Source organism: Panthera uncia, chromosome B1 (genome assembly GCF_023721935.1).
Source record: "Panthera uncia isolate 11264 chromosome B1, Puncia_PCG_1.0, whole genome shotgun sequence".
Lineage (NCBI taxonomy): Eukaryota > Metazoa > Chordata > Mammalia > Carnivora > Felidae > Panthera > Panthera uncia.
Genome location: NC_064811.1, coordinates 3,105,589 through 3,123,983, shown reverse-complemented (window position 1 = coordinate 3,123,983; position 18,395 = coordinate 3,105,589). Strand labels below are relative to the sequence as shown.

Sequence of the window (18,395 nt, the reverse complement as noted above, 5' to 3'; positions counted from 1 at the left end):
ACAGTGCAGGCGGCCAAGCAAGACGCCTGTGACGGTCGGTCAGAGATGGGGTCACTTAGCTCGGCGGGGAGCTAACAGCTTCTCCTCTTGTCCCGCTGCCAGCCCGGGACCAGCCTGAGAAAACCAAGCCCACTCCCCCGGCCAGACGCAGTCACTGCCCCAACCTCCCAAGGGACAGTGGCCAAACCTCCCCCTCCAGGCAGCACACAACCTTTGCCTTTCCCATAAGGGAGGTCTTGGCTTATTTCCACAGGGCAAGGGACTTGAACAGACATTTCTGCAAAGAAAATATACACGTGGCCAACTGGCACACGAAAAGATGTTCAGCATTACTGGTCATGAAGAAAATGGGAATCCAGAGGCGCCTGGGGTGGCTCAGTCGGTGGACCGTCTGACTCCTGACCGCAGTTCAGGTCATGACCCCAGGGTCGTGGGATCGAGCCTCCCCTTCCCCCCGCCCCCCGCCCCCGTCGGGCTCCGTGCTGAGTGTGGAGCCCGCTTGGGATTCTCTCTCTCCCTCTGCCCCTCTCCCCTGTGCGCACTCTCCAAAAAGAAAAAAAAGAAAAGGAAATGCACATCAAAAGCACAACAGGGGCCCCTGGGTGGCTCAGTCGGTTGAGCGTCCGACTTCAGCTCAGGTCATGATCTCACCGCTCGTGAGCTCAAGCCCCGCGTCGGGCTCCGTGCTGACAGCTCGGAGCCTGCTTCAGATTCTGCGTCTCCCTCTCTCTCTGCCCCTAACGCACTCGCATCCTGTCTCTGTCTCTCTCCAAAATAAATAAATGTTAAAAAACAAAAACAAAAACAAAAACAAATACTACCATGCCCACTCGTGTGCGTATTTAAGAAAAAAAGGAAGATACGTATTGGCGAGGATATGAGAAAATCCGAACCCTCACGCGCTACCAATGGGAGTATAAATTGGCAGAACCGTGGAAAGCAGTACAGCAGTTCCTCCAACAGTTAAACACGGAATCACCCCAGGACCCGGCACTTGCGCTCCTGGGTGTGGACCCCCGAGAACGGAGAACACGTGGTCAGACAGACAGGTGCTCATGAACGTTCACGACAGAAACAAGGTGGAAACAGCCAGAATGCCCATCAGCAACCAGGTGCACGAACGGCGGTCCATCCACACGAAGGCTTATCGCCCCCCTTAAAAAGCACGGAAGTTCTAACACATACTGAGCACGTTCTGACAACGTGGATGGCCTTCAGAAAACAGGCTGAGGCACAGAGGTTCACGTTGGAGGGTTCCTTGCGTGTGGAACGTCCAGTGCAGGCGAATCCGTGGAGGCAGAGAGCAGGCGAGCGGTTGCCGGGGGCGGGGGGGGGGGGGGGGGGGGGGACCGGTGCGGGGGGCCCCCCCGGAGACGGAAACGCTTTAGGACTAGACACGGGTGCGGATGCCCGACACTGGGAAGGCACCAAAGGCCCCTGAATTTCGGTTCACTTCGTATTACTTGAATTTCACCTCAATGAGGACAAAGGGACGCGGCTTACTTTCTTCTCTTCCGAGGGGCCCCTCACCCAGAAGGTCTTAACAAGAATGCCAGAGTGGGGTTGGGGTGCAGGGCAGCGGGGCTTCGGTCAGGATCCAGGTGGCCGGGACAGGAGGGCCCGGAGGAGCTTCCGGAAGCTCCGGGTTCAGGGACACCGCAGCCGCCCCGGGCGGTCGGGAGACAGGCCCCACCAGGGAGGCAGGAAGCCCAGGCCTGGCCATCAGTCCCAGGAGCCCCCGTGGCAGTAGCTGCTGCGTGTGGCCCGGGAACAGGAGACGTCAAGGCCCCGGAGTCAGACTTTAGGTCGGCACGGGAGCCCACATCGGACGTGCTGGGTCAGAACCGCAGGAAGGCGGGGCCGGGAAGCCCAGGTTTGCGAAGAGTGTCTGGAAAGATGGCGACGTGGCCACCGGAGGAACAGGACGACTCTGCCTCAGATGACCTCAGGTCTAGACCAGGGTTGACCAAGCCCGGCCCACCGCCATCGGGGGCCGGATAATTGCCTCTTGGGGGTGGGCGGGCCGTCCTGTGCGTTACAGGGCGTCCACCGCGTCCTTGCGGTGTGCTCACTGGAAGCCAGGGGCGCCCCCGCCCCAGCTGCGATGAAGGCGCCTGCCGGTGAAGCCAAGCGCCCGTGGGTGAGACCTCCCCTCCGAGAGCCCCCTCACCTGCACCAAGAAGGAGTGCAGGCCGTGGCAGCGGCCCCCGGGCGTGTACAGCTGGGCAAACACCACGGCGTGGGTGGCCGTCTTGCCCATGTTGCCGACCCAGAATTTGGCGGCCTCGAAGTCCGGGGAATGTAGGATGAACTCCTGCGCGAGGGGAAAAAGAAGGTTAGAGCCGTAGTCCAAGTTCCAACGGACACGCCAAACACGTGCAGAATCCCACGTTCTCTGCTCAAAGTCCCCGAAGAAGAGCAGAACCGAGCGAACGCCTTAGCTCCCGTGTGGCACGAGGGGGGGCCCGTACACGGAGCGGATCCCTGGGTGTTGTGACTTAACGAAGACACCGGTACGGAAAACCACTCCGGGGTCGGACGATGAAACATACGCCAACTTCTCCGGAAGCCGGCCGGTGCCCAGGGAGCGGTCACCGCGACGCTCGTCTTCCGCGGCCCCTCCTCTGTGCGCTCCTCCCTGACCCCTCCCTGGGCTCTGACCAGCGACAGACCTTCTTTTCCCACGGTCTCCCCCCGCCTACGAGCTCCATGAGGGCCACGTGCCCAGGAGCACAAGGCACCTCAAGACATCAGGGTGAGTGAAGCCGGGGGTCACGGGAGGGGCCGGGAGCCTCGCCGGGTATTCAGCAAGGCAGGAGACGAGCAGGGGAGACACGGGGCGGGGGCCCTGGCTGGGGGCCGGGAGGGTCCATGAGTCGGGTGGGGTAGGGGAGCCTGTGAGCGATTCCAGGGTTGGGCGGGGGGCTTGACGAAGCTTGACAGCTGGACGAAGCCAGAGTCTGACGGCGAGCTGCCTCCCCTGTAACCTGCAGGCCACTGCGGGCAGACCCCGCGGGTGTCCTTCTCCCCGCAGGTGGGAAGCTGTGAAGGGCACACGGGGAACCCCCTCGTGCCGCCCAGCGGTGTGCACGGGGTCACGGCCTCCAAGCGCACCGTGTGACTACCTCGCAGATGTTGACGCCCCGCTGAAGAAAAGCAGGGGGATGGGGGACTGGAGTCCCCCCTCTGCTCCCCCCTCTGCAGGCGTCCTCCCTGCATGTGGCGTACTGCCACCGTCCCCTCCAGGTCTCCATGGCCCCCTGGCACACCTAACTTCTTCCGGCTGTCCGTCCGTGTCTCTGCTCCGGCACGAGGGATCCCCCAGAGCAAAGATTCACGTGTCACGTTCACCGCTAGCTGCCCGGTCCCTGAAAGCAGTGCCCGGCACGTAGCAGGTGCCCGACCAGCGGCCCACAGAGGACTTCGGGCTCCCGATCTCCCCCGCTCCGACGTCACGCTCACTGAAGTACGGGTGCCGAGAGGAAGCAGGTCAGAAGCAGGCTGCCCCATGGACGGCCAGGCTTCGCCCAGGCCCCCAGGCCACGTGGGATCTGCCCTCTCCGCCTCCCCACTCAGCACCGAGAGCCCTCGGCACCAGAGGGCAGAGAAAAGAGACGGGGCCGGGCCAGCAAAACCTGGGTTCGGATAGAGGTACCTTGTGGCTGAAAGGCCAATAGAAAACCCAAGAGGGCTGTTGCTGACGGCTCTCTGCCCGCCGTTCTCCGGTGCACGGGACCACGGGCACTGCACCACGACCGCCTTCCCCTTGGCCCTGCCCTGCCCCGCCTCAGCCCCCCTCGGCTTCATGGCTCTGCTCTGCCGGCACACAGCCCCTCAGCACACAGTGTGCACGGAGCCCACATCACTGAACGCACGAAGGAAGGAATGAGAAGCAAATACACAAGCACAGGGCTTTACTTTCCGTTACACGGACTCTTGCAAACCACACTACCGACAAGGGGCAGGCGAAGGGCTCCTGGAACACGAGGGCAGGTGCAGCGGGGACCGCGGTCCTCGGAGGAGCGGACGAGACTGACCCGGCGGTGGGAGAGGGGCCGGGGGGTGGGAGCGGCACAGCACGGAGGCCACGGGCGGAAGCTTCCCAACCCGTGCGCCCCATCCTCTCCCTGCCCTCCCTTCCCTCCGCGCCACCAGCCACCCGATAAATCATGACCCCATTTGCGGACACGTGTCTCCCCGAGAGCGAGGACAAAGCCCGCGACCGCACCATACTGCGACCGACACCTGCACAGGGACGTGGTAGACGGAGATGCGGACACGGGAGGCAGCGGCCAACGGCGCAAACGCCACGCACGTCTGCACGCGGGCCACGGGATGCAGGAGGGCGGTGGGGCCGGAGGGGCCAGACACGGGGGCAGGAGTGGACGAGGCAGGCCCCGGCCGGCGGAGCCTGGCACACGCAGGGGGCAGGGGCAGCCAGCAAAGACCAGCGCCGGGGAGAGTCTTCTTCACGCTGTTGGTTTTGTAAACGATCCGGGTCGCGTCCAAACCCCAGCAGGCAGGTGAACAAAGAAAGGAACCTCTCCCCCCAGGAGCCGCCACCCTCCCGGGTGAGGGGTCTCCGTGTGCACAGTAGAAGCACACGTGTCTAAAGACGGGTTTCTGGGCGTAAGGACACCGCATCACACGCGACGCGCACGTAACACCTACCTCCGTGGCGGGGTCGTAGTGAGCGGTCGTTCTGATGGCCTTGGCGTTACTCCCGTGACTTACTTCAGTCACAGCAAAACATCCAAAAATCTAACGCGGGAGCACAAAACAATGTAAGGCAAGAAAGGTTCCAGGAGGGACCCGCTGCTGTCCTTCCTTGAAGGACAAAACCCCAGGTCAAAGCGCTAAATCCCCACTCCCCCGCCTGACCCACCAGGGTGTTAGGGACACCACGTCCCTCAGCCTGTGAGGACGGCGGGGTAGGTGAGGTGACAGCCGCCTTGCCAGGGCCGTGGAAGGAAAGGGAAGGCCTCGCTTCGACGGCAACAAGCTAAATGCACCGGGTGCTGGGGTTTCGGCACACACGGCCCCCCGGAACCTCCTCTGGCACGCGGCCCTTTGCAGAGACATCTGGGGACCACGGGCTCACGGTCCGCCGGGACTCTGAGCTCACCTCCATGCTGAGGATCTTGGGAAGGTATTCTAAATGTCTTTCGGAACCAGACTTGTAAATCGCGAATCCAAAAACCTGAAAATATAGAATCATCAGAGAAACCGGTGGCAGTCAAGGAGTCCTGAGGTCCCGGGGCCTCAGGAGCCACACGCGCTTTGACACTCGTGGCAGGGAAGCGGGGGGGGGGATGGAATCCGTGTCTGGTATGCTCAGCAGAAGCACTTCACACTTCAGATGCCTTCAGGAGGTCCCCAGGGGCCACGGACAGGTGGAGACGGCAGGGGACAGGGGAGAGGAGGGAAAAGGGTGCACACGGGCCACACATCCCACCCAGCCACACACACCTCCCCACCTCCACCCGTGTGCCGGCGGGGGGCGCTGGCGTCTCCCCAGACCTGCTTTCCCTTCCCTTCTTGTTTTTGGCTTTTGGGGGGGGGGGGTTCTTTTAAGTTTTTTTGGCATAAAAGCAAAAGAGTCCCCCAAAGCTCCTTCTCTTCTGGGGTTTTCACTGCATGGCACTCCCGTCGAGGACTCACGTATGCAAATTTGCACACACAGCTGGAAGAAGCTGGACTTCTCCCTCAAACATCACAAGATCTGCCCACACATTCTAATCTCTGGTTTTGTTTCCTATATTATTTTTTTATTTTTGAGAGAGAGAGAGACAGAGACAGAGACAGAGTGTCAGCAGGGGGAGGGGCAGAGAGAGAGGGAGACACAGAATCCGAAGCAGGCTCCAGGCTCCGAGCTGTCAGCACAGAGCCCGACGCGGGGCTCCAACTCACAGACTATGAGATCATGACCTGAGCCCAAGTCAGACACTCAACTGACTGAGCCCCCCAGGCGCCCCTCCTATATTATTTTCTAGAAATCTCTTAAGAGAGCAACGGCTGGCTGGCTCCGTGGGTACAAACAGCACGTGACTCTCGGTCTCAGCGTCGCGAGTTCAAGCCCCAAGAAAGTGATCTCTTAAAGAAACCTCCCCCAGACACACACACCCCACGAAACCCTACGAGCGAGCAAACACGAGCCGCCGCCACACCCCGCGGGCAGCGTCTGCCTCTCGTGCGCTGAGGACCCTCTCTTGCACCTCCTCCTCCCGCCCGGCCCCGGACAGCGCCCTCCCCCGCCTCACGTGGGGCGTGAAGGGCTCGATCCCCTTGGCCTCCTCGCCGCCCACTCACCAGCAAGTGCAGCAGGAACTTCTGAGCCAGGGACCAGTCGTACGTGCCCAGGCAGGTGATCAGCGTCAGCACGGACAGCGGGTTCCGCACCATGTCCTCCACGCGGAGGAGGGCGCGCCCCAAGACCCGCTTGCAGCGGAGGAAGGTCAGCTCTCGGTGCTTCTCCAGGGAGAGCTCGTGGCCGCGGGAGCGGGCGAACAGGGGGTCGTCCTCCAGGGCCGAGAAGATGCTCTTCTGGAAATGCGGGAGACGGGAACGGCCGGCTCGAAGGCGAAGGATGGCAACGCGCCGCGCTCTCGCTCCGGCTCTTCCCGAGGCCACTGGTGCCGCGGGACACGGGCGACCCCTGCAACCCCGGGGCGGACGAAGGCCCCTCCGGCCGCGGGCACGGGGACCTGAGGCCTCAGAAGCTTAACCAACCTGTGTTCGCCCGGGGTGGGGGGGGGGCCCTCCGAGGACACAGGCCAGGCCGGGGGCCAGCTAGGGTGTTTAGGGTCCTTAGGGGCCGCAGGGCCCCCTGTGCCCGCGAGCCAGATGCCCGGCATGCTGCCCAGAGCCTCACCTTCAGGCGCAGCATGTCCTTGCCTTCCAGGAACAGCGCCAGCTCCTTCCAGCAGAAGGAGGCGCGGGCGCGGTAGGCCTGCAGGGGTCCCCCGGGCAGGTCCGGCAGCAGGGAGGCAGCATCGCCTTCCGACGGGGCCGCCATCGCACCGCGTCAGCCTGTGGGAGACGCGGACACCGGAGTCGGCCGCGGTGCCCGCTCGGCCGCCCGCAGCCGCGCGACAGGCGGGACAGACACAGACGGACTCGGAAGGGCCGGCAAGAGACGGTCACCGCCCGAGACCTCGTGCCCCCCTTCCCCAGAGAGAAGGTCAGGAGGCAGCCCCGGGCAGCTGAGGCCAGAGGACGCCTCGCCCTCTCGGGGCCACCGGACCCACCCCCGAAGGCCATCGACCCCGCGGTCCGGGAGGCCGCCCTCTGGAGTCCGGCCAACACCGGCCAGTCCACTCTGGCCGCACAGGACGGCCCGCCAGGGCACGGGACGCCTGCCAGAGAGCCTTTGAACACAGCCTTTTGCCCTGAACTCTCCCGACAGACACACATGTGGCTTCCCACCCACGAAGCGGGCACCTTGCAGCCCAGCCCTCCTGACCAAACAATCCTCCCGGGTCTTCTCAGAGGACTGCTCCTTTCCCACCGTGGATTCCCACTGGATTCGAGGAGCGGCGGGAGAGTGGAGTCCCAGGCGTGGACACCCCCGCCCCCTCCCCCGCCCCGGTGGACGCCATCTAGGACGCTGGGTTCCGAGTTGCTCAATTTTGCCCAGAAGCAAATGGGAACTTGATGAAACAAATCTCTTGATGAAACAACCTCGTGTGTTTGTTTCCACGTGAGAGGGGCAAAGTGGGACGGGGCCTTCTGAGCGCCCGCGTGGCTGTCGGGGACCGTGCCCTCTGTGGACCGTCTCTTCTGGAACCCTCCCCCAAAGCGCGAGCCCACGTTCACGTCCCTGCTGAGGGATGGAGAACCTGAAGCTCAGCCGGCACTTTCTGGGGCTCCCGGGGCTGCAGAAGGGCAGCTCCCAAGCCCGAGTCCCCCTCCACAGGCGCCACCTTGTGATGGAGAAGCATCAGCACAAACTAAACCAAACGCAAGCAGACGTTAGACGGTGAAGACGGTGAATCACCGGAACAGAAAAGAGGAGAGCAACAGAGAAAACCGACAAAAGGCTGGTTCTCCGGAAAGACTGACAGAATTGACAAACTTTTAGCTAGGTTGAGCCAATCCAAAAGGGGACATTACTACCGAGCCTAAGGAAACAACAATGATTGTGGGGCACCCGGTGGCTCAGTCGGTTGAGCGTCCGACTTGGGCTCAGGTCATGATCTCCCGGTTCGTGGGTTCGAGCTCCACGTCGGGCTCTGTGCTGACAGCTCAGGACCTGGAGCCCGCTTCGGGTTCCGTGTCTCCCTCTCTCCCTCTCTCTCTCTGCCCTTCCCCAGCTCGTGCTGTCAAAAATAAATAAACGTTAAAAAAAAATTTTCAAAAGGGAGGGGTGCCTGGGTGACTCAGTTGGTTGAATGTTCGACTTCGGTTCGGGTCATGATCTCGTGGCTCGTAAGTTCAAGCCCCGCGTCGGGCTCTGTGCTGATGGCTCAGCTTCTGCGTCTCCCTCTCTCTCTGCCCCTCCCCCACTTGTTCTCTGTCTCTCAAAAATAAATAAATGTGAAAAAAAAAATCAATAGACTGCCCACAAAGAAAAGCCACAGGGCTTCAATTGTGAATTGTAGCAAACATTTAAAGAAAAATACCGTGTCCACAGTGTTTTCCAAAAGACAGGAACAGGGTGACCCACGAAGCCAGCAGGAGACAAGGGAGTCGTGCCCCAGGAAATTAAGGCCAGGTCAACATCTGAAAGCCAATCAGGGTAAGACACCACGCCAGCAGAATAAAGGACAGACATTCACGATTGTGCCAACGTGTGCCGGAAAAGCATCTGACAAAATCCCGCACCCTTTCGTGAGAAATTCTCAACAAAGTGGAAACAGGAGGAAACTCCCCCCACCTGGTAAAAGGTGGCTACAAATACCCACAGCTACCCTCACACTTCAGTAAGGATTCATCGCCTTTCCCTGAACATCGGGACCAAGACGAGGATGTCCGCTCCGCCTCTCCTAACCAACATAGTGCTGGGCATTCTAGCCACCGCAGTTACGCAAGAAAATGAAATCAAAAGCATGCTAATCAGAAACCTCTCTCTTATCTGCAGATGACACGATTTTGTATATAGAAAATCCTAAGGAGCCCACTAAAAAACCATTAGAACAAATTAGTTCGCTCAGTTTACAGGCTACAAAATCAACTGTATTTCCATATACCAGCGATAACTCCAAAATGCAATTAAGAAAAAAAGTCAACTTACAACAGCGTCAAAAACAATAAATTCAATAAAAAAAAAGTGTAAAGCATTTTTGAAAGAAACCTGAGACCTGAATAAACGGAAAGGCACCCCCCTCATTTATGAGTCAGAGGGCTTGATGTCGTTGCAAAGCCGACACTCCCCAAGTGATCTGCAGAGCCCCTGTGGCCCCAGTCAAAATCCCAACTGGCTTTGTTCTCCGGGAATTGAAAAGCTGATCCTAAGATCCATGTGGAAATTTAAGGAACCCGGAATAGACAAAACCGTCTGGAAAAAGAGCAAAGTTGGAGAATCCATTCTGCCTGATTCCAAGACTTGCTGAGAAGTGACAGTGATGAAAACATCACGGCGTCGGCAGAAAGTCACATGTGTGTAGACGGACAGAACAGAACTGAGAGTCTGGAAGTAAACCCTGAAATGTAGGGTCAACTGCTTTGGGACAAGGACGCCAAGACAACGTCATGGGGAAGGAACAGTCTTTTCTCAAACGGTGCCAGCACCCCAATGTCCACATGCAAAGGAATGAGGGCCAACTCTCTCTCACACACACACACACACACACACACACACACCACTGAACTCAGAAGGGACACAGACTTAGATGTACAAGTTAACACGAAAGCCTCTATGAAGAAAATGTAGGAGTAAATCTTTACAATCTGAGGTGAGCCAAAGCCTTCTTGCACAAGCTATAGAAGTAGCTAACTTAAACTTCATCAAAAAACAAAAATAAAATCTTCTGCTGCAAAGGCTGCCGACGAGTAAGTGAAAAGACAAACCAGAGAATGGAAGTTATTTGCAAATCACGTATTGGTGAGGGACTTGTACCCAGACTGTACGAAGACTCTTAGCGATGAAGGCAAATAACCCAATTGAAAGGCCTCAAATAGAGTTTCTCCAAAGACACCACAATGGCCGATGAGCACATGGAAAGGTGCTCAATATCATGAGCCATCAGGGAAGGGCAAACTGAACCATAGTAAGACAGCACATCATAGCCACCACGATGGCCACGATCAACGGGATAAATGACAAGGACGGATGAGGACGTGCAGAAATTAGAGCCCGTCCACCTTCTTCAAAAGTTTAAATATACGGTCACCACGTGACCTGGCAATTCCGCTCCCAGGTATACGCCCAAGAGAAATGAAACATCCGCACAAATCTGTGTGCCGGAAGGCTCATAGCATTTTTATAATACCCCCAAAAGAGGAAACAACTCCTACATCCATCAACTGACGGATGGATAAACACAATGTCTTCTTCCCAGAGGATGAAATGCTCTTTGCTACAATACGATGAACTAATGAACGTGGGCGATGTTATGTTAAGGGAAAGAGGGCACACACAGGAGGTCATCCATGCCGTGACTACTGATGCAAACTGTTCACGTTCAGCACAGGTGCGTACGTAGAGACAGAAAGTGGATCGGCAGCTGCCAGGAGCCTGGAAGGGACTCCTAACGGGGCCAAGGTTCTTTTGGAGTGAAGAAACATCCTGGAATTACGTAGGGGTGATGGTTGCACAACTCTGCAAATACAGCGCTGAACTGTACAGTTGAGATGGACGGATTGCATGCTGAGTTAGATCTCCACAAAGCAAGACTGTTTTGGAAAGTAAGGCACCGAGGGCGCCTGGGTGGCTCAGTCGGCTAAGCGTCCCGACTTCGGCTCAGGTCATGATCTCGCCCTTCCTGGGTTTGAGCCCCGCATCGGGGTCTGTGCTGACGGCTCGGAGCCTGGAGCCTGCTTCCGATTCTGCGTTGCCCTCTCTCTCCGCCCCTGCTCCGCTCATGCTGTTTCTCTCTCTCTCTCTCTCTCAAAAATGAATGTTTAAAAAAAAAAAAATTGAAAAACAAAAAGAAAGTAAGGCACAGCTGTGGCAGAATCCAAGTGCTCAAAAATACAAGCTATAAAGTCCAAGGGGAACTTGGGTCTTTCCCGACCCCCCTGTCCAGGCTGCATCCCTGTCTCCTCGTGCTCCCTCCCTGCGGTCCAGGACACCACACCGCTGTCCCTTCCTGCTCCCCTCTGGCTCCTTGCAGACTCCCAGCCTCGGCTATACTCTCACTCTGCAATACCTGCTGAAATTGTCCCTGATGCACGGAGGAGGCTTCACAGACCTGAAACGAGACCCCCACACTCATTTGGCAGTTTCCTGGACACCCCTCCCCTCTCACGTTCTAGAGTTCCGCAAGCTCTGAATGTTCAAACCCAGGGCTCCCTGACCCAGCCTTTCCTTCCACAGACCCAGGTCCACACTGCCAGTTCCCCCGGAGTTACCGGAGCTATCAAACCTGAGAGCCACGCTGGACTCCCCTTCTCTGCTTGTCCCCAAACCTAGTTGGTTACCAAGCCCTCCACTGCACCTCTATAATGGCTATGGAATCATTTCCCTCTGCAACTATTAAGTCGATCACAATACTGTCCAATCATTGAGCAATCACTGGGTGCAGGTGGGTATTAAGAAGTTACATGATCTCGGGGCGCCTGGGTGGCTCAGTCGGTTAAGCTGCCGACTGCGGCTCACGTCATGATCTCGCGTGATCTCGCGTGAGTTCGAGCCCCGCATCGGGCTCTGTGCCGACAGCTCGGAGCCCGGAGCCTGTTTCTGATTCTGTGTCTCCCTCTCTCTCTGACCCTCTCCCCATTCATGCTCTGTCTTTCTCTGTCTCAAAAAGAAATAAACGTTAATTAAAAAAAAAAAAAAAAGAAGTTACATGATCTCAACGGTGCTGGTGACGCCATGTATTATCAGTACTCTTAACTCTCCAACTCTTAATTTTCCAGATGAGCAGACTGGAGCTTGTTGGCGTGAAGTCGCCCAAGATCCACAGCTGGTATCGCACCCGGTCTCAAATCCCATGACCCAAAGCAGCCAGTAAGATCCCTAGGTCCCCATGCCACCAGTGGTCACCAACACCACTGCAAGATTGTGCAGCTGTCAGCAACCAAGGATTCCGGAGCCACAATGCCTGACGTGAGATGCCAAAGTCAGCGCCGGCTTCCGAGTTGGGTGAACTCAGCCTGTCGCCTCACCTCTCTGTGTGTCAGGGTGACCACACGGAAATGCTGGTCTGCTGTCTAGTATCCAGGCTGCTGCAATTCACAGGGGCACTGGAGCAGTCCCCGGCAGGGAATCACTGCAAGAGCAACAGCCGCCTTCGCTCAGTTTTCCTCTCGGGGGCACAAGAGGTGACTCGAAAATGCGGATCTGATGTGATCATCCTCCCTTTAGGGGACAGCTGTGTGGTGACCTCGGGGGGGCAACGTCCGCACGCCTCAAACTGTCTCGCACGCTTAGCGGCCGGGTCCCCAGCGCTTGCCGTCTCGCCCCCAGCAACCCACCGCGGGAATGGACTGTGTCCCAGGATCTTTGCACCTGCCGACCCCACCCAGGAACTTCAGGTGGTTTCATTTTTTTTTTTTTTTTTTTAAGAGTACGGATTCTTTTTTTTTTTTTTTTTTTAATTTTTTTTTCAACGTTTTTTATTTATTGTTAGGACAGAGAGAGACAGAGCATGAACGGGGGAGGGGCAGAGAGAGAGGGAGACACAGAATCGGAAACAGGCTCCAGGCTCCGAGCCGTCAGCCCAGAGCCTGACGCGGGGCTCGAACTCACGGACCGCGAGATCGTGACCTGGCTGAAGTCGGACGCTTAACCGACTGCGCCACCCAGGCGCCCCAAGGTGGTTTCAAAGTTAAGGCCTTTGTTAGCAGAGAAACCGCTTTAGCTTTGCCAGGCCTCCAGGATCTGTGCGTCACCTTCAACACATGAAGGTCTTTTGGGAAACTCCCTTTATCCCTGACACCCGTACCCCCCCCCACCCCCGCCTTAAAAGTATATACTCAATTGCTCTGACAATCCCAGGGCAGCAGCCCTTTCTGCTTGTGGGCCCTGTCCCCAAGCTTTAATAAACCTCCTTTCTTTTTTTTTTTTTTTTTAATGCATAACAAACATCTCAAGAATTCTCTCTTGACCCTTCATTCCTGGATCCCGTATCACATCAAATCACATCAGAGTCAACTGGATTTGGCAATTCACCGCATAGAGAACAAGGAAGAAGTCAGAAGGTTTCCGTTGAAAGGGAACTGAAAGATGGGCAGAGTGGTCGTGGGAAGAGAAGGATGACCCCCCCCCCGCCCGCCCGCCCAGCTCGGGCCAGGCACTCCGTCCCCTGCCACGCGCGCCCCGCGGCCCCACGGAGTCCGACCTTCGGTCTCGCTCGCCCTCCCGGCAGCTGGTCCAGCGCACACAGCGGGCCCCCAATAAATGCCCTCTGGAGCGCGCGCACGTCCGCGGGCGAGCGCTTGCAAGGCCTGGCCCGCGCGCGCGCACCGCCTCCGGCCCACCGTCCGGCCCTGACGTCATCACCCCGCGCCGCCCCCACGCCCTCCGGGCTCAGCGAAAAGGCGGCGCGCGGCAGAGGCTGGCGGGGCGGTCTCTGGGCGCGGGCGGGCGCTCCTCCCGGCCCCTCTCTAACTGCATCGGGGTGTTTGCCTAACGTGCAGGGGCCCCGGGCCGACTCCAGAGCGCCGGCCTGACACCCCCGGGCGGAGCCTGCGCCTTTTCCGGTGACCGAGCTGGAGCAGGTGCCCGAGACCGCTCCAGACCCGGCCTGCTGCCCAGTCCCCGCGAGCGTCCCCCGGCAGCGGCGCCCCGGCCGCGCGCGCTGGTCCGCAGCCCCGCGCTCTGCCCCCACCCCCGCCTCGCTGCCCCGGGCTTCTCTCCTGCCGGCGGGTCACCTGCACCCAAATCCTGGTCTCGGGCTGTTTGGGGGGGGGGGGGCTGGGGGGAAGGGAGGTCCAAGCTAAGACACGCAGGGCATGGGAGCCTGCCTCATAGAGCTCGAACCTGATGTGGAGATCAAAGGCCAGAGGAAACGTAGGTAGAATCAAATGTCCTTCTGGCCGGGAACCCATGGACAAATCCCTGACGCAGGCAGAGCGTGACATTCCCCCAGGAACTCCACGTGGTTTCAAAGTTAAGGCCTTTGTTAGCAGAGAAACCGCTTTAGCTTTGCCAGGCCTCCAGGATCTGTGAGTCACCTTCAACACATGAAGGTCTTTTGGGAAACTCCCTTTACCCCTGACACCCGTACCCCCCCCCCACCCCCGCCTTAAAAGTATATACTCAATTGCTCTGACAATCCCAGGGCAGCAGCCCTTTCTGCTTGTGGGCCCTGTCCCCAAGCTTTGATAAACCTCCTTTCTTTTTCTTTTTTTTTTTTTTAAATGCATAATAAACATCTCAAGAATTCTCTCTTGACCCTTCATTCCTGGATCCCGAATCACACCAAATCACATCAGAGTCAACTGGATTTGGCAATTCACCGCAGAGAGAACAGGGAAGAAGTCCGAAGGTTTCCGTTGAAAGGGAACTGAAAGATGGGCAGAGTGGTCGTGGGAAGAGAAGGATGACAAGTTCAGTGTTGAGATGTGTGACATTTAAGATGCCGGTGGGCGATTTTCGTGGAGACGCTCAGCTGACGCTTGGAAAGTCTCTGTTCCCACCGCACGTTGCAATACCTTCTCATTTGTTCCGTGACAACGTGTCTTCACAGTTGTGAAGCTGTTACTCCCATCCAAACCAGACTTCTAGTTGGGATATGTGGAAAATGCTGCGGTTCGGAGCTGACGGCCAAGAAAGAATTCTTGAGATGGCTTCAGTGCAAAAAAAGTGGTTGTATTTTTTCTTAACGTTTATTTATTATTGAGAGACAGAACATGAGCATGGGAGGGGCCGAGAGAGGGGGAGACACAGAATCGGAAGCAGGCTCCAGGCTCCGAGCTGTCAGCACAGAGCCCGACACGGGGCTCGAACTCACAAACCGTGAGATCATGACCTTAGCCAAAGTCAGACGCTTAACCTACTGAGCCCCCCGAGGCGCCCCAAGAAAGTGGTTGTATTAAAAGCACATGGACAGGAACTGTGGGCAGAAAAGAGCTGCCCTGGGATTGCGACAGACGACGGATTATATACTTTAAAGTTGGGTGGGGGTTAGGGACTTTTGGAAGGAAGGCAGAGGCAGCTGAATCCAAGGGAGATCGCATGTACGGATCTTCCTGAGTGGAAGGGGTCATCTGTAGGCTTGAAGTTATGGCAGCCAAGGGGTCTCAGCACCAGGTGGAGAGACAAGGGAGAAAACAGCAAAACAGGATTTGAATAACAAAAGGAAAAAGAAGTTCATCAGGTGCCTGGGTGGCCAGTTGAACATCTGCCTCTTGATTTCCACTCAGGTCATGATCCCAGGGTCATGGGACGGAGCCCCATGTTGGGCTCCACACTGAGCATCGAGCCTCCTTGGAATTCTCTCTCTCCATCTGCCCCTCTCCCCTCATTGTCTCTCCCTCTAAAATAAATAATAATAATAATAATAGAACTAAAAATAAGCCCAAATAAGAGTCCTTTGGTAGTTGATAAAAATCCTCTCCAGTCCAAGAGTTTAACCAATCATTGAAAGAAAGACAGGGATCGTCTAAAGAGCCAATCTGAGTGTTCATGTCAGTCAGAAACCCAAAAATATTCCTGTGGCCATCTGGAATGTACACGCAGCATTCTGTGTTTATCAGAGTACGAGTTCCACCTCGTGCAACTGTTCAAACATCTAACGCCATTCTGTTTTGCAACACTGCCTTATGCATTTGTGTTATCTGAGTATTTCTTAGGGAAATGCTACTCTGTGTCATTTAGGACTCTGGCTGCCTACTTATTAGGAGCTTCCACGTGCCAAACAACATCCTCCAGTCCCAGAGAGGGAACAAAGCTGGATGCTCCGTGGTCATGCCTTACAAACAGAGCGTGTCCACTGTCGTTTTAAATTTGGAGGGTTAGCTATGTTGGTGATGGTTTTGATAATGGGTCCGGGCAGGCAAAACCCAGAGTACAGTGGCCTGTACCATCCAGCCTGGGGGAAGCCATGGCCACAGGTTAGAGCTGCACAGCCATTGGGCCCTGTTGGGAGCCAGCCATCTGGTTCTGGGCCTCCTTGAGCTGCAGTGAGGATAGCAAGGGTCATTCGGGTCTGGAAGCCAACTTTTCAGGGGACTGTGAATGCCAGGCCAAACATAAAATAGTAATTAATTTTTAAGGCTTGAGCCATTTGCTGAGCTATTTGTGCAATAAAAGACAGTCCGTTATGGGACGCCTGGGTGGCTCAGTAAAGTGTCTGACTTCAGCTCAGGTCATGATCTCGCGCTTTGCGAGTTTGAGCCTCGCATCAGGCTCTGTGCTGACAGCTCAGAGCCTGCAGCCTGCTTCAGACTCTGTGTCTCCCTCTCTCTCTGCCCCTCCCCTGCTCCCGCCCTGTCTCTCTCTCAAAAATGAATAAACATTTTGGGGCGCCTGGGTGGCTCAGTCGGTTGAGCGTCCGACATCAGCTCGGGTCATGATCTCACAGCTTGTGAGTTCGAGCCCCGCGTCGGGCTCTGTGCTGACAGCTCGGAGCCTGGAGCCTGCTTCAGACTCTGTGCCTCCCTCTCTCTCTGCCCCAATCCACTTGCATTCTGTCTCTGTCTGTCTCAAAAATAAATAAACATTAAAAAAAAAGAAAAAGATGAATAAACATTTTTTAAAAATTTAAAAGGACAGTCCAAAGGACGGAGGGAGTCCAAATCGAGGGATGATTTCTCTTAGCAAGGTTTTTGTCACTTCAGTGGTCTTTTCTGTTCCACAAGGAAAGGCCTCTATCCATCTAGTGAAGGGGTCTTCATAAAGCAATAGGTACTTACATCGTTTACAACATGGCATGTGTGTAAAATCCAATTGCCGGCAGTCTCCAGGATATGTCTGCCGCCTGGGAACTGGCCTTCAAGGGGGCGGGGGGAGTGAATTGCACCCTCTGGGTTTGCTTGCCTGCGAGTAGCACATGATTGACAGGCCCGCTTCGTGCGAGTGGTTAATTCCCTCAAAGGTGTTGTTACCCATCTGTTCCAAGGCCTTTTCACCCAAATGAGTAGCCCGGTGTAACCCCCGTATTATCTTCCTTTGGTTATTTTTTGGGGTGTAAAGGTTTTTTTCCCTGATTATTAAGCCAGTCCTGTGCATTTTTTGAGTATCCTCGTTTCTGGGCTACGTGAATAGCTGGGCTATTCCTGGGCTGTCCGAATAGCTTGGAGTTATGGACTTCATTGGACTTAAGACCGGTGTAAGACTTAATATTTATTCTGTGCCATCTCTTGGCCACATAGCCTGACAAATAATTTCTTTCAGATCCTACGTTCTCATCCTTCTGATGTCTTTTGAGGAGAAATGCAGCTACCTCCTTAGGTAGGCATACAACCCCAAGAAGAGTAATCATTTCAGGCCTCTATTTGGGGAGTCAGGGCTTGATCATAATCCCTTTTCTTCCACGGTGCTCCGTGGGCATATAGGACTAGGAAGGCATATTTGGAGTCGGTACAGATAATAATTTTTTTAAATTTTTTTTTAACGCTTTTTATTTATTTTTGAGACAGAGAGAGACAGAGCATGAATGGGGGAGGAGCAGAGAGAGAGGGAGACACAGAATCGGAAGCAGGCTCCAGGCTCCGAGCCGTCAGCACAGAGCCCGACGCGGGGCTCGAACTCACGGATCGCGAGATCATGACCTGAGCTGAAGTCGGCCGCTTAACCGACTGAGCCACCCAGGCGCCCATGTACAGATAATAATTTTGAGGCCCTTTGCCACCTGTAAAGCACGAATGAGTGTTACCAACTCTGCGTTTTGGACAGACATGTTTGCTGGGAGGGCTTTGACCACAACAGTCTGCGTCAGACTGGCCACGGTGGGCCCAGCTTTTCTTACACCCTTTTCCGTGAAACTGCTGCCATCACGTAAGCCAACTGTTGTCTTCATTTTCAATACCGGAGTCTTTTAAGTCTGATCGGCTAGGATAAACAATAATCTGTGAGCAGTCATGTTCTGACACGGAAGTACGACCATCAGGCCCAGGCACAAGGGCAGCTGAGTTGAAAGTCTGACAGGTTTTAAGTATCATTTCAGGGGTGTTTATAACCATAGCCTGGTATTTAATAACACAGCCTCTGGTCATCCGTTGGTGGCCTTTGGTCTCCGAGACACCCTGGACCTGATGTGGGGTCCTCACTGGCAAGGACGGTCCTGTAGTGAGTTCTGAGGCTTCTGCTCCCAGGAGGGCTGTTGTATGCTCGGCTAACGCTTCTATTT

At 56.2% G+C, this 18,395-nt stretch overlaps 1 protein-coding gene across 1 annotated transcript in view; it reads right to left on the bottom strand.

Annotated features, from left to right (window-relative positions):
- ACOX3 (acyl-CoA oxidase 3, pristanoyl) overlaps nt 1-14,134 on the bottom strand; it is a 43,134-nt gene extending 29,000 nt beyond the window's left edge. Inside the window, exons 1-6 of the mRNA XM_049630229.1 lie at nt 13,443-14,134; nt 6,872-7,029; nt 6,310-6,543; nt 5,126-5,200; nt 4,672-4,761; nt 2,171-2,314 (exon numbers count right to left, since the gene is read on the bottom strand). Coding sequence (XP_049486186.1) covers nt 2,171-2,314; nt 4,672-4,761; nt 5,126-5,200; nt 6,310-6,543; nt 6,872-7,015 — 687 coding nt within the window. The 5' untranslated portion in view covers nt 7,016-7,029; nt 13,443-14,134. The remainder of the gene's footprint in view (nt 1-2,170; nt 2,315-4,671; nt 4,762-5,125; nt 5,201-6,309; nt 6,544-6,871; nt 7,030-13,442) is intronic.
- Nucleotides 14,135-18,395: the final 4,261 nt, after the last annotated feature.